Raw genomic sequence first — 14,417 nt, 5'->3', positions numbered from 1 at the left:
TGCACCACCAGCACATACGTAATAGCACAGAAGGCAAGACCACACATCCATTAGAAAGTTAGGGGTGTTGCAGGCCACCAGAAACACATGTAGGAGACAGTGAACTAGACTCCCAAACAGCGCATACATATCACTGCATTTACCCTAACAAGAAATGCCTTCTCCCACAGCTCTTGTGGTCAAATGATGATGAAGCATGCTGGCCCAGGAAGAACAGTCTGAGAACCAAGGTAACACAACCCCAAAATCAGAGTGCATCAACGAGGAACACCAGGCCTGGCACAGGGAGACAGCATTTCAGCAGGAAATGAGCTTCAATCAAGGGGAATTTCCTTTTCCAGATTCAGCATCCAAAGAGATTAGGAATCTGACATTATTAGAGGTTCTAGCCCCATCTTAGGGTATTTTTGATATTCCCAAAGCCTCCATCATCAGGAAGTTCAAGCAATGACTTCCAAACTGCAAGCTTTATAAAAGTGGGCACTTTCCCAATGAGGTAGGTAGTTATGGAGGCTGCCAGGCTCAATCTCAGTGACATATTTTAATATATTATTTAATAAAACAACAAAAACCCACATCAAAAGAATAAACCTAGGGGCCCCTTGAGCCTTTGTATCCTGCTGCTAGGCAGCCTTTTGAACTTCCTAGGGTAACTGCTTCCCCAACATCCCAGACTTTGATCATATTTGGCCTAGTTATTAGTTTCCTTTGAACTAGAGACTTTCAACCCAAGATCATTTAAAGCTCTACTGAACAGGGCATGTCTGGTCATTAAAAAAGAGAAAAGCTGCTGGGTCCCAGGTGGGAAGAATGGAAAGCTGAAAAAATATGGGGCGATTTTCATTATACCATTTCTCTCTGGTTCAGTGATTTTATGTGGCTAATTGTCTCATCCTTACTCAACACGCTCTATTCTTACACATATCACATTTAACACCTCACCAGCTATATATTTCTCCTGCTGTGTCATCCGGGCTGGGTGGTGTGAAATGAGTCGGTGCTAGGGAACGGCATCTGCTGAGGGTTAGGCTGGCCCTCCACTTACTCCCCTGGCTCTCATTTGGTCCTGAATGCTTATTAAGCACAGGCACTGTGCACCATAGCGAAGTGCAGAGAGATGTTCAAGACGGGGTTTCTACACTTAGCAAGTAGGGAGGTGAGACAGGATATTAAGTATGAAAAGGCAACTGGAGTATTAATATAATTTTTACCTTTACCTTACTTCCAAAATACATTTCAAGTAACTAGAGGCAATTGTAATATAATAATGGTTTCCATTTATTGGGGCTTACTCTGTGCCAGGCACTTAGAGCAGGTGCTTAGGCATTAGTGTGGTTCAGCTTGTGAGGGAGGGATTGTTATTCTAACTTTACAAGTCAGGAGGTGGAGGCTCAGGAAGGTCAAATAACCAGTCCAAAACCTCACAGTTAAGGACAGAGGCAGGATTCACCTCAGGTTTGATGTCAAAGCCCTTCCACAGCTGGGGGCTGTAATGAAAGAGGAAAAGAGTATTTCCAGCTAGAGTAATCCAGGAAAGCCTCAGGGAGAAACCAGTATCTGTTCTGGGCCAGCTTCAGGAGCCAGGAATTCCCACTGCCCAGTGAGAACAGGGTACGAATATGGGAACTCACAATCTATATCACTGACGAAATCTGTTTCCGAAACATCCAGCCCTTACTCGGTGACCACCCTCAGGGGCGGAAGCAGGATGGTCACCAAATCCTGCCTGCCCCACAGCAAGGCTGCTGCACAGTATCCAAACCAAAACTGCCCTTCCTTTAGTCTGAGTCCATTCATGAACTTGTTGGCTTCCATGCATGAGAATCTGCTTGGCTCTGGAACGGCCTCTCTGCCTACACATCCTGACTGTTTCTGTGTCTGCTGCCTCAGACACTTGTAAAAAACCTGAACTAGATACCACTGAAATTGGACAGAGGGCAAAGACACCAGAGACTAGCCCCTTAGTTGGCACTGCTTCATGTGAGAAGCAGATACACTTTTTGGAATCACTTCTTCCCTGTTTAATTACCCTTAAATGGGTAATGATGTCTTCCATGGACATCCTCACCTGTGAAGGCAGAAGGCCGAAATGCAGCCAAGCGGGGCAACAAATTAAGGATTGTCATTTGGATCAGCGAGTTCTTGCTATTCCTGCATTTCAGCACCCACTGGCACACCTGAGAGAGGAAAGATACAGGGTTGGCAAAGGAAAGGGAGGTGTGGAGCTTGGGAACAGAGGGAGCAGACCTCTTGAAACTTACCTGATCAAATTTCTCCTCCATCAAGTCTCTGCAACACCGGCTCTCCACCAGGGTGGACTTAGCTGGGCAGGGGGAAGCCCCAAATCCCATGAGGCCTTGGTGAGAGCTGTATCCCAGCAGTCCTACCAAGGCATTTGACTGCTGGGGCTGCACAGCCTGGAAACTGGTAAAGGGGGTAATGTGGCGAGGTTTTGTTCCGAAGCCCATGAGATCTTTGCAGTACTTGTCATGGACCAATTGCTGCTGTGTGATTTCTTCCATTTCTTCTCTCAGGCGCTATATACGTAGAGGGAAAAATCATCTTTACTTACAAGTGGCATTCAACCTGGGCACTGTGGAGTCTACAGAGTAACACATTCACCCAACCCTAAAACGGTACTATTTCCAAAGTGGAGGGTGGCCACTCTTCATCTTTAGGATTAGGATTTCCCTAGAACCATGCAGGGCGCCTGATTTTGTTCCAATTTAGGAATGAGAGCATCACCTACTGAACAAGGAAGCAGCAGAAGGCGCTAGCTGCCAAAGACCCCCACCGCTCTTGGCTTAGAAAAGCTGACTTGCAAAAATCTGTGACTACAGCCTAAGATCACAGCAATGAAGCCTCTTGCAAGGCTGAGGGGCAGCCCCACACCAACATCCTGTTAAGGATATTCTGCTCTCTTCTCCCCAGAAACCCAGGTAGAAAGAACTCAGGCAAGTAATTTTCTCAGAGTCCTAGGAATTCCAGAGGAGCTGTGGAATGAGCTAACTGGCTGAGAACTCATGACTCTTTCCTATGCAGAGGAAATGCTTAATAACTCATCCTCCAACAGTCCAAACTGAGGATATAAAAAAATTTGCCAAACTTTTCTCCACACAGATATTTTCATTGTTCATAAAATCTTGCCTAGTATTTTTGTCAAGGTCACCAGTGACTGACTCCTATGCTGCCAAATCTGACGGTCAATTCTCAGTTCTCATCTTATTTGACTTCTCTGCAGCATTTGATCCAACTTCATATTTCCTTTTCCTTGAAACTTTTTTTTCACTTGGCTTCTTGGACCCTTCCTGGCTCTCCTCCGACCCCTTACCCCACCCCAGCTGCACCTTCTTGGTCTCTCTCGGTTCCTCATCTGCCGACCTCAGGTTCTCAGACCCCATCTCTTCTCCAACTATTCTAGTTCCCTTGTGGTTCTTATCCAGTCTCATGACATGAAATAACATCTATATGCTGGACTCCCAAATCTGTATCTCAGCCAGATTTCTCCCCACAACTACTCAATATCTCGCTCAGATGCCCAACAGGAATCTTAAACTTAACATGTTCAAAAGCAAACTCCTAACCTTCTATGCAAACCTGCTCCTCCCATCTCAGCCTTCCCATCTCAGTAAATGGCAACTCTATCCTTCCAGTTGCTAAGCCAAAAACCTTGACTCTTCTTTCTCCCCCACCAACGTCCAAATCCCAAATTCAGAATCCAGCCACTCCTTGAACCTCCATAGCTCCCACTATAGTCCAAGTCACAAAAGGCCTTGCTAAGATTGCTGCGGTTCCTTCCTAACTAGACTCCTGGCTTCAGCCATTGCCCCCCGATAATCCATTTTCAACATGGCAGCCAGAGCGATCCTTTTGTAACATGAGTCAAATGTCACTCTGCTGCTCAAAACCCACTAACAACTTCCCACACAAGGTCTCTATAGTGGCTTCCCAGACCCCACATGATGTGCCCCTCCCTGCCCAGGTGTTCCTCCAACCCACCTCTCATCACCTCTCTCCTCTTGCTCGGCTCAGTCACAACAGCAATTTTGCTCCCCACAAAAAGGAGCGTGCTCCTGCCTGGGAGCCTCTGCGCTTGCAGAACCAGATGTCTGGAATGCTCCCACCCAGATGTCTGTATGGCTTTTTTCTTAGCTCCTTCACGACTGTCCTCAAGCATCACCATACATTAAAACGTATTCCCTGATCCCCGCCAGCATCTCCTGTTCCCTTCCTCTGCCCTACTTCTCCCCGTGGCATTCATTGCCACATGACACACGATATATTTTACTTGTGTACTGTCTGCCTCCCCTGCTAGAACGCAATGTTTTACTCACTGCTGCATTATTTTAGCTCTGAGGACGTGGTATAGCTGGCCCATAGTAGGAGCTCAATTAGTATTTATTGAATGAATGAACAAGTTATGAAACTATAATACCTTACATTTGGGTAGTTCTTTATAATTTACAAAGCACTGTCATGAGTACTATTTCATTTAAATCTATGAGTCAGGTGATATTGTCCTGTTTTACTGGGAGAAGACAAAATTCCCAGAGACGTCAGGACTACAGTGGAAAGCACCATGTTATACTCGGGTGGGGAAATCTCTGAGGGCTCCCATTTATGGAATGCCCACTATGCATCAGGTGTTGTGCTAAGCACTTCACAGGAGCCCAATGAGGTGGATAAGACCCCCACTTAAAGTAAGGAGAATGAGGCTAAAGGAGGTAATGTACCCAAGTCATAAAGTATAGAGAGGAGAGGGGATGCAAAGCCAGACTAGTTGGGCTACACAAACTGCAGCACACGCCGCACCACCTCTATGGCACAGCCATTACCAAATGATCACTGGGTCTTTTAAAGCAGGAAGCCCTCAGATGAAATTCCACACCAACTAGCTCCCCACAGGAAGACTCACAGATGGAGCTCTGCCTCTCAAATATATCCTGAATCCAGTGTCAGTGCACTGACACTGAAACCACTTCTCAGTGTCTGCACTGCCAATGCTAGTCAAGGCCACCACTGTCGCTCGCCCAGACCACTGTAATAGCCTCCTATGGTAGCTGTGAGAAGAGGACCTCCAACTGCAAGGAATATAACTGACCAAGGGCTCCAGCTGCTACTCCAAAATCTATGGCCATGTTTGTGCCAAGGCCATACTTTCCATGGGCTGCTTCTAGCCCATGACAGAACACAGTAGGAATGCTAAGGCAGGCCTCGTCTGATGGCCGACTTTGGCCTGAGGACCCCATGATGACACTGCAGCATAGACTAGGATACTTCCACCCAACTTTTCTTCTCTCTCTTGTTCACTCAGGGTCAGATGTACACTGAAGTCCGATGGTTCTCCAAGCCTCTCCCAGCTCCCTCCCCATTTTCTCTCCCAGGTTATTTCCCTAATAAGATCCTTGCACTTTTATTTTTTAAAGATTAGCACCTGAGCTAACATCTATTACCAATTTTCTTTTTTTGTTTCCCCCTTCTTATTCCCAAAGCCCCCTGGTATATAGTTGTGTATTCTACTTGTGAGTGCCTCTGGTTGTGCTATGTGGGACGTCGCCTCACACGGCTTGATGAGCGGTGCCATGTCCGCGCCTAGGGTCCGAACCAGTGAAACCCCGGCTGCTGAAGCAGAGCACGCAAGCTTAACCACTTGGCCATGGGGTTGGCCCCCCTTGCACTTTTAAACCCATTTTCACAGCTGCTTTTCGAGCTAACACACCTCTTAACCAGCCTCCCTGCTTTCATTGCTTCCTGTCCACAAGCCCTTCCCCGCAAGGTGGCAAAGATTCTTAAAAACGGATGACATCACTTCTTGCCCCTGTGTACACATCTCCAATGTTTACCCTTCAGTGAGAATAAAAGCCTTTCCCCGCAAGGTGGCAAAGATTCTTAAAAACGGATGACATCACTTCTTTCCCCTGTGTACACATCTCCAATGTTTACCCTTCAGTGAGAATAAAAGCCAGCATCTACTATGAACAATTTGGCCCCTCGTCCCTCTCCCTTACTCGTGGTGAACCAGTTCCCTTCTTTCTGTTCCTTGAATTTGTCAAACTCTTTCCCATCTCAACGCCTCTGCCTAGAACACAATTTCCCTGCCCATTGCAAGCTGGCTCCTCCAAGTCATGTGGGTCTCAGCTCAAATGGCGCTGCCTCAGGAAGGGAGTCACCCCTCCCCCCATTACCCTCCATCTCAGTTCTTCACAGAACTGGCTGCTATCTGAAATGATCTTGTTTGCTTGTTTATTGCTTGTTTCCCCTATGAAATGTCGCTCCATGAGGACAAAGACCTTGCCTTGTTTTGCTCACAGAATGGCATGGGAAAAGCCTGGACTCCCCTCTGACATGGCTTCTCACCTCTCCCTCCATGCTGCTGATTCGGACCAGCTCATTGAGGATCAGCAAGGCTCCATGGATCCGATCATCCCGATTCATGCCCTTCTCCTTGGCCAAGGTCTCGTCAAACCCTTTCTCCGCTTCTTCGAATGTGTGCTACGTGGAAATACGGAATGCCTTAATTACCCAGTGTCCAAAGTTAGAAAGAACACAGGCCCATCCCATCTATATGGGCTGAAGATTCTGAAGGGCTACAGTGCCTGCTCAGCACCTTGTGCCAGTATCATCAACAATACCAACTCATCAAGTCCTCTCATTTAATTGAGCAACTCTCATAATAATACATGATGCAGATACCATTATCATCCCTATTTAATAGCGCAAAAACAGCAACTTAAAGAAATTAAGTGACTTGTCCAAGGTTACACAGCAAAGCCAAAACTAGAACCTAGGTCTCCAATCCCATGTTCAGGGCTCTTTCTGTAGCACAAGGTTCCTTAGTAAGTTCTTTTGGCAGCAGCAATCAGCACAGGATTCATGATACTAGGAGAGAGAACTGGCACTTTCTAAATTAGTATCAACTGTATTTCATCAATTCTGAGACACCCATTTCTCCTTATTTTAACATCTCTGAAGAGAGATGTCTTATAACTGTTGATAAAAGGCAGTCAATCAGAGTTTAATTGGAATCATACTTTCATTCTTACTGGTACATAAAATAATGGTGTGGTTATCAACGGATCTTTGCTTTAGTGAAATACAATAGAATAACTCGACTCATACTGAGCTTTTAAAATCATTTGAGACCGAAACAAATGTGATACTTGCTCTGTGGCAAGGGGCCTGTTGCTGCCCTGTGGGCCAGGTGACACTCTATATAAATGTGCTTTGCTGGTGGTTGGAATCGAACCATCCCCTCACCCTGTACCACTGGGGCTTCTGCATCTCCTTTGGCTCACGCTGGGTGGTGAGAATCAGACAGGCACGAAGGGCAGCTACAGCTCCCTCACGGATGGCCTGTTTGGGATCCCATACAGCCACAAAAATGTTGTCAAAGAAGGGTTGCACTTGCTGGAAGAAGAAGGTGGGGACGCTGATGGCCAGCTCACGGAGAACCAGAACCTAGGAGAAAAAGGCACAGTGAGAACTCTCATCCATACCAGAGAGTTCTGTTCTCTCAGGAATACAGCCTCTGTTTTTATGTGTAGAGGCTACACATTAGGAAAAGAGCAGACGGGCCTACTCTTTTAGCTAGGAAATTCTCGGGCTCTAGGAAGGAAAGGAAAATTGATCAAACACCTCAATGTTCACTATCCTAGGGTGTTTACAAACATAGAATGCTTAATGTTAGAACATAAACTCTGGAAGGGCAGATGTGTTCTATGCTTTTTATACCACTATGCTGACAACCTGCAACTGTGCCTGGAATACAGCAAGTATTCAATAAACATTTATTGAATGGGGGCCAGCCCCGTGGTGCAGCGGTTAAGTTTGCACGTTCTGCTTCTCGGTGGCCCGGAGTTCGCCGGTTCGGATCCCGGGTGTGGACATGGCACCGCTTGGCAAAAGCTATGCTGTTGTAGGCATCCCACGTATAAAGTGGAGGAAGATGGGCATGGATGTTAGCTCAGGGCCAGTTTCCTCAGCAAAAAGAGGAGGACTGGCAGTAGTTAGCTCAGGGCTAATCTTGCCCAAAAAAACAAAAACAAAAAACCCCCATTTATTGAATTAATGAATAATCCTGTTTAATATTTAATCTTGCTATTATTTTCATTTGACAATGCAAGAAACCGAAGGTCAGAGGTTGCTCCAAGTTAGAGTTAAGAAGTGGCAAAGCCAAGACTTGAACCACGGTCTAACCAACTGTGTCCCCCTTTCCCCCATACCATGCTCCTTTCTTGTGGTGCTGCCTCCTAAGGAGGGAGTGGACTGGAACAGATCCAACCTATGCTTCTGATCCGTACCACATTCATTCCTAGATTCTCTCTCTTAAGGACAGACTCTCCCCTGTCCCACAGCCTGGAATCCTAGCCCATCAAACCAGCCTTTTTCAGGGACGAGCCTCAAAAAGCTGTGAGGTATGCCACTGGAAGAAGAGGATAAGAAGCTGCCACTCCCCCAAATGCAGCCAATGGGGAAAGAGGAAATTTGGGCTAGGTACCAATCATCAAATGTCTAAAAAACAAACAGGAAAGGCCTGGGAGAAGGCAGACGAACTCTCCCACTAGGGCCAGTGAAAGTACCTACTTCCCCTGCTCCTCTCTTAATCCCAGTACTTCCACATTCCCAGGGTGCGTGCAGAGACCACGGCAAAGATACCGAAGGGATAGTGCAGACTGTACAGTCATCTGGGGCTTTGTAAGCCCTTTGTCTTGTGGCTTCTTCTTGCCTGTGGCTGAGGGGTGGCTTGTGCTCGGTAGGCAATTTTGATTCTAGAAAATCAGAAGTCAGGATAAGCACTGCACTTAGGCTGCCTCTCAAGCAACAAAAGAGAATTTAAAGTTTCCTGTTCAGTTATGGAGCTTAGGGTGAAGAGAGAAAGGAATTCGGGACAGAATCTGAGGCCACCAAGAAGCACAGTGCCTTTGCCTAGAGTGTTCTCTCTTATTCTTCGCCTTTCAGAAACCTGAGCAAACAGAGTGAGGGACCTCGACACGGTGCCATCCCTCCCGGGGCCTGGCTGTGCTCCTCCCCACAGGCACTCACAGCTGCATGTCTCCGGCCCTCGTTGCGGTCAGCACCCAGCCATTCCAGGGCTCGCTTCACCTCAAACTCCACGTACTCAGCAGTGAAAGTGTCCCCTGCCATGGCAAGGCGGCCAATAGCCTTGGAGGCCATTTCCATGACAACTGGGTCATTAGAGGGAAGGAGGTTCCGAAGATAGTTAGCAAATCTGCCGATCCGGGTGGCATTGCCGCCTTCCACTCCTATGAGGCTGGCTGGAAAAGAGGAAAGAAAAAGGTGAGGACGTGCACATGCTGTCCAGAAAGAATACTGCCTTAAAAGGAAAGCTGGTGACCCCTTCCTTTTGAGTACAGACTGCACCTTCCAGATGGTAAGGATGCAGATAATTTTCATTTTAACCAAGAGATTTGATATTTGTGCCAGAACTACTTACATAAAGCAAAATGACCTCATTTTAGTATATATAATTTGTTTTCCCAGGGAGGAAAAGAAAACAAACTGGGACTGAGTAATAATTCACAGGATGGATGAGCAGTCCCTGGGAGTTGAAAAAGACCTGCCTTTATTCACTGTACCCCAGTTCTACTTTTCCATTTGTGAGCCCCACTATGCCAAACTTTGCTCCACAGAGAAACCAGAGCCTGCAAAAAGCAACATGGGGAAGTGGAAAGAAAGCTGGCTCCTAGTCTCAGCTCTGACATACTGTCTGGCCCTAGAAAAGTCCCTTAACGGTTCTGATACTCTGTATTGAAAAAACATGCTTTGCCTACGTCCCAGTAGTGTTGCTAGAATACCTGAATAAGTACACTGAAAGCCACCAGGCTCCTCCAAATTCATTAAACAATTATGAACTAAGCCTCTAGTAAGTGGCAAACATGGAGTGCAGTGGACACAAAGGTAAGCAGTCCTTTATTCCTAGTTGTTATTGTCATCAGAGACTCTGTCCTTACCTATGGCCAAGATGCCACCTTTCCTCTCATTGGCATCTGAGCTGGAAACCAGTTCAAAAATGTGATGGTTCAGTTGATCATAGAAGCGAGTTGACTCCTCTTGACTCATCTGAAAAGGAAGATGTACTCAGAACAATTTCTAATGTTTCCCTTATGCGGGGTAGGGGGTGGGGGGGTGCTTCCAAAGATTAGGACATGAGAGGTAGCCAGCAGGTACAGTTCAAACCAAAGACGACAAAGCTACCGCCCATTTCTATAGTTTTAAATTGTAAAACAACTGAACTTGCAACTCACCTGTTTAACAAATACTTATTGAGAATCTACTCCATGGCAGGCCACATCCCGTCCTAGATTATACCTAGTACCAGGCGTACAAGGATGAACAAGACACACTGTCCCTGACCTCAAGTCTGGTCTCTATTTAGAAAGCCTCAAGCTATCAACTCTTCAAACCCATCCCAATCATTATTTTTTTTTTTTCTTTTTTAAGATTAGCCCTGAGCTAACATGTGCTGCCAATCCTCCTCTTTTTGCTAAGGAAAACTGGCTCTGAGCTAACATCCATGCCCATCTTCCTCTACTTTATATGCGGGACGCCCGCCAAAGCATGGCTTGACAAGCGGTGGATAGGTCCGCCCCGGGATCCAAACTGGTGAACCCCACGCTGCCAAAGTGGAACGCGTGATCTTAACTGCTGCACCACTGGGCCAGCCCCATCATCCCAACCATTGTTACCAAGCAGAAAGAACTGAGGGTCTAGAATGTGGTGGGAAAAAGAAAAAAAATTTTAAAAACAGCCGACTACGCTGACTCCTAAAATATGACAACACACGAAATGCCACAGAAATGTGTAACCACTGCAAAGGAACCTGCACCTTCTACGGTCATGAGAAACTGGGTGCCTTTCTAAAACAGAACCTCTGCATTTTCGGAATCCTTACTTAGCTGTCAAAAGGAATCTAAACCAGTGATGGTACATTTAGCCCAAACACTCCACGATGGCTGGCCCCAAATCACAGAAACCCCAACCTCTCGAAGCTCCATGGTGACATAGTGCTGGAGCTCCTTGGCAGCTTTTGCTCTGGTCTCCTCATTCCGGCTCTTCAGACCACTGGCAAACTGCTGCAGAACGCTCACATTGCTGGATGTGGTGGTAGCTGTGGTGGCGGCGGCAGGTCCGGTCCCAAGCATCTTGCCCTGAGCTTCTTTGGAGAGAAGCTTCCTTTAAATATTCTGGATAACAAACCATGGCGATGAATTTATTTATGGCCCCAGTTCCTCAACACAAATCTCCACCCAGCCCATGTCAGGTAGGGGATCCTAAAAAGGTTGGGAGACCTCACTGAGGAACGTGTAGAAAGCCTCAATTCATTTAACAATGACTGCCATTTACAAAAGGCAGGGTAGCAGAGAGGGTCAAATTGTGTGCTGTGGAGCTGGACTACCTGTTCTGAATCCAATTCAAAGTTATATACCTTGAGGAAGATACTTAAAATGTCTCAGTTTCTTCAACTGCAACAGGAGGATAATAGCACCTAACTCATAGGGTTGATGTGAGGATTAAATGAGTTAAAACATGTTAAAAAGCGCTTAAAACAGTGCCGGGCACGCAGTGCAATTGTTAGCTATTATCATCATTATTATCATTATGTAAGTGGCACAGTGCCAGGTACTAGAGGCAGAGAGAATAAAACACGCCAAGACTGTCCCTTTCCTCAAAGAGTTCAACTTAGAGAGGGAAAGTATTATTCTATAGCAGCACTGTTCAACAGAAATATAATGCAAGCCACAAAGGTAATTTTAAATTTCCTACTAGCCATATCAAAAAAGGCAAACAAATAGGTGTAACTAATACATTTTATTTAATCCCATACTTCCAAAATATCATTTCAATGTTATCAGTATAAAAAATTATTGATACATCTTCCATTCTTTTTTTGTTCTGAGTCTCTAAAATCTCAGTGTAAGTGTGCATTTTACACTTATGGCAATCTCACTTTAGACTAGTCACATTTCAAGTGCGCTAAGCCACATGTGACTGGTGGTCATTGTATTGGACGGTGCAGCTCTACAAAATACTAGTACCGGGAATGTGAGCTAAAAGAGATTGATTAGCTCCTGAAATCATTCCTTCCTTCCTCAATTAGGTACTGTCCCTTCCCTCAATGAGCTTACGATCTAGAGGGACATAAATAATCAGGCAACCACAATAAAGTGGACATAACAGGGCTCAGCCCAGATTGCCCTGGCAGTTAACATCCATAGCTATCCTAGGAATGTCCAGATTATACTAGAAAATCAATTTTTCAAAATTCTTATTTTTGAAAAAATTTGTGAGATGCAGAGGAAAAAAACAGGGAATAACTGGTTTTGAAAAGCTTTTAAATACTCTGTTGCCAAGAAAAAGACTGTAGAAGGAAATATCCTTCAGGGGAAAGGAAACCTAAGGATCCCTGATGAGAAAACTACGGTAGAGCGCGCGTGTGGCGACTGTGATGAGGGGGAGGAAGGCTAGCAAGGAATTACAATTCTCAGGAAAGAATCAGTGTATCTTTATAAGGTCTAAGACCCACAAACCATCTGCTCCAGGCAGAATTCGATTAAAATACTGGAAGTCAAATCCTCTAGGGGTCTCGGCGAGGGCTCACAAAAGTTAAAGTTGGGCGGCTGAAATAGGGATGGGGGCGGGGAGGCAAAGGGTGAAAGCCAAGGATGGAACCGAGCTCAGCTCCGGGACTGAGTCCTTGAGAAATTTCCGGGGTGGAGTGCACGGGGCTGACACTGACGCTGGTCCCTCTGAGGACAATCTGTAGGTGGCTCACAACAAGGGGTGGCTGACCGGCAAGGAGACCCAACGGCGCCCCGGCAGTACCGGAGCGGATGGGCCGGCCTTCGCGGCGCCACAGACCACAGCAGGCTGAAGGGTGCAGAGGTCTCCTGGGCGTCCGGGAGGAGGTGGGCGTCGCCTCACGGGGTGGGGACCAAGGGCTCAGGCGGCGCCCAACTCCGTGGGGCCGGTACTGAGGGGACCCCACGTCCCACACAAGCGACTTCCCGGGGCCCCCCCCACGGACCATGCTTGCCGTGGGTCTGGACATTCCGCCGCCTTGGAGGGGTCGGTACCAGGCCCCAGACTCACCGCGCGGCTTCGGCCAAGACCTCAGCTGCTGCCGCCGCCAGCGCCGGTACCACCACTTCAGGCCCCCAACCCCACCACCCGCCTGGCCCGCTGTCCTCTAAGCCGGGAGGGAGGGTGGGCGGGCTCCCATCCCTAAGGACCAATCGACAGGCGTAAGAAGAAGATGGACTGGAAGACGGACCAATAGTAATGAAGGAGCCTTGAGGCTTCGGGACCCGGCTTCCCCAGGGGGCGGGGACTGTTCAAATAGACAAACCATGCGGCCAGTGGCAGGCGAAAGGAGGCTTAGCTTCGCTCGGGAGAGCCAATCGGTCGTGAGTTGACTTCAGGCACTTCCACGCACACATCCGGTGCATCGCTACTATAATTCCCCTCGGCGCTGGGGTTGCAGCCGTGCGGAGTCCGCTGTTTGGGTGTGGTTAGAGGGGACTGGGAGGCGGTGGGCGGGCGTTAGCGACCCCGCCGGGTTTAATTCTGAGACCAGAGTGTGAACGATGCCGGCGCCTTGTGATTACTGGAGCAAAAGATGTCAAATTTTCGGACTAGCGCTCCCCCTGCACCCGTCATTTCTCTTTTGTTAAGTGTAATATGCATTTGCAAGTTTTTACTTGGATTTTCCCACTTTCCCAAAATTGTCTAGCTCACAAGATCATTTGCGAAAAACCATTGGCAAGTTTTAACTAGATGAGCCACTCGTAAATAATTTCAAAGCAACATCATTATTAAATCATCCTTTCAAAAAATCACTTGTAAAAATGGAATTTGACATCTCAGTTTTATAATACATTCTGTTTATTATAATAAACATTGAAAATTCCTAAATAACTCATAATCCGAGTCTGATAAAATAAGCATTCATATTAAGGAGAACATATGTAGCCACTAATAAAGATAACGTAGTTGAATATTTTCTAAGAAGGAAAAGAGTTCGCAATTTGTTTCAAAAATATGTCATACAACAGTATAAGATAATTTTTAAAAAGCACATATTTCTTATGTGTTCTATGTTCACATGGGGAAACAGAAAACTAAGATGTAATGGGATTTGGGGAAAGCATAATTTTTTTCTTTATACATTGCCATCAATTACTGGTGTAATAAAAAGAAATGTTTGTTCTGGTACAGCCACTATGGAAAACAGTATGGAGATTTCTCAAAAAGTTAAAAATAGAAATACCCTATGACCCAGCCATACCATTACTGGGTATCTATCCTAAGAACCTGATAACAGATATCTCAAGAGTCCGTTGCACCCCTATGTTCATCGCAGCATTATTTACAATAGCCAAGACGTGGAACCAGCCTAC

At 46.5% G+C, this 14,417-nt stretch overlaps 1 protein-coding gene across 8 annotated transcripts in view; it reads right to left on the bottom strand.

Moving 5' to 3' along the window:
* Nucleotides 1-13,238, bottom strand: part of MTOR (mechanistic target of rapamycin kinase) — a 119,473-nt gene extending 106,235 nt beyond the window's left edge. Inside the window, exons 1-8 of one of the 8 annotated variants that reach the window (XM_008522097.2) lie at nt 13,111-13,238; nt 11,001-11,176; nt 9,972-10,080; nt 9,043-9,275; nt 7,258-7,458; nt 6,358-6,492; nt 2,262-2,537; nt 2,069-2,177 (exon numbers count right to left, since the gene is read on the bottom strand). In XM_008522097.2, coding sequence (XP_008520319.1) covers nt 2,069-2,177; nt 2,262-2,537; nt 6,358-6,492; nt 7,258-7,458; nt 9,043-9,275; nt 9,972-10,080; nt 11,001-11,162 — 1,225 coding nt within the window. In that variant the 5' untranslated portion in view covers nt 11,163-11,176; nt 13,111-13,238. Of the gene's footprint in view, nt 1-2,068; nt 2,182-2,261; nt 2,538-6,357; nt 6,493-7,257; nt 7,459-9,042; nt 9,276-9,971; nt 10,081-11,000; nt 11,205-13,110 lie in introns of those variants that run through there. The other 7 variants (XM_070610818.1, XM_008522096.2, XM_008522095.2 and 4 more) reach the window with 7 other exon arrangements.
* Nucleotides 13,239-14,417: the final 1,179 nt, after the last annotated feature.

This window comes from Equus przewalskii, chromosome 2 (assembly GCF_037783145.1).
Source record: "Equus przewalskii isolate Varuska chromosome 2, EquPr2, whole genome shotgun sequence".
In the NCBI taxonomy this organism is placed as follows: domain Eukaryota; kingdom Metazoa; phylum Chordata; class Mammalia; order Perissodactyla; family Equidae; genus Equus; species Equus przewalskii.
This window is presented reverse-complemented; position numbering and strand designations above follow the sequence as displayed.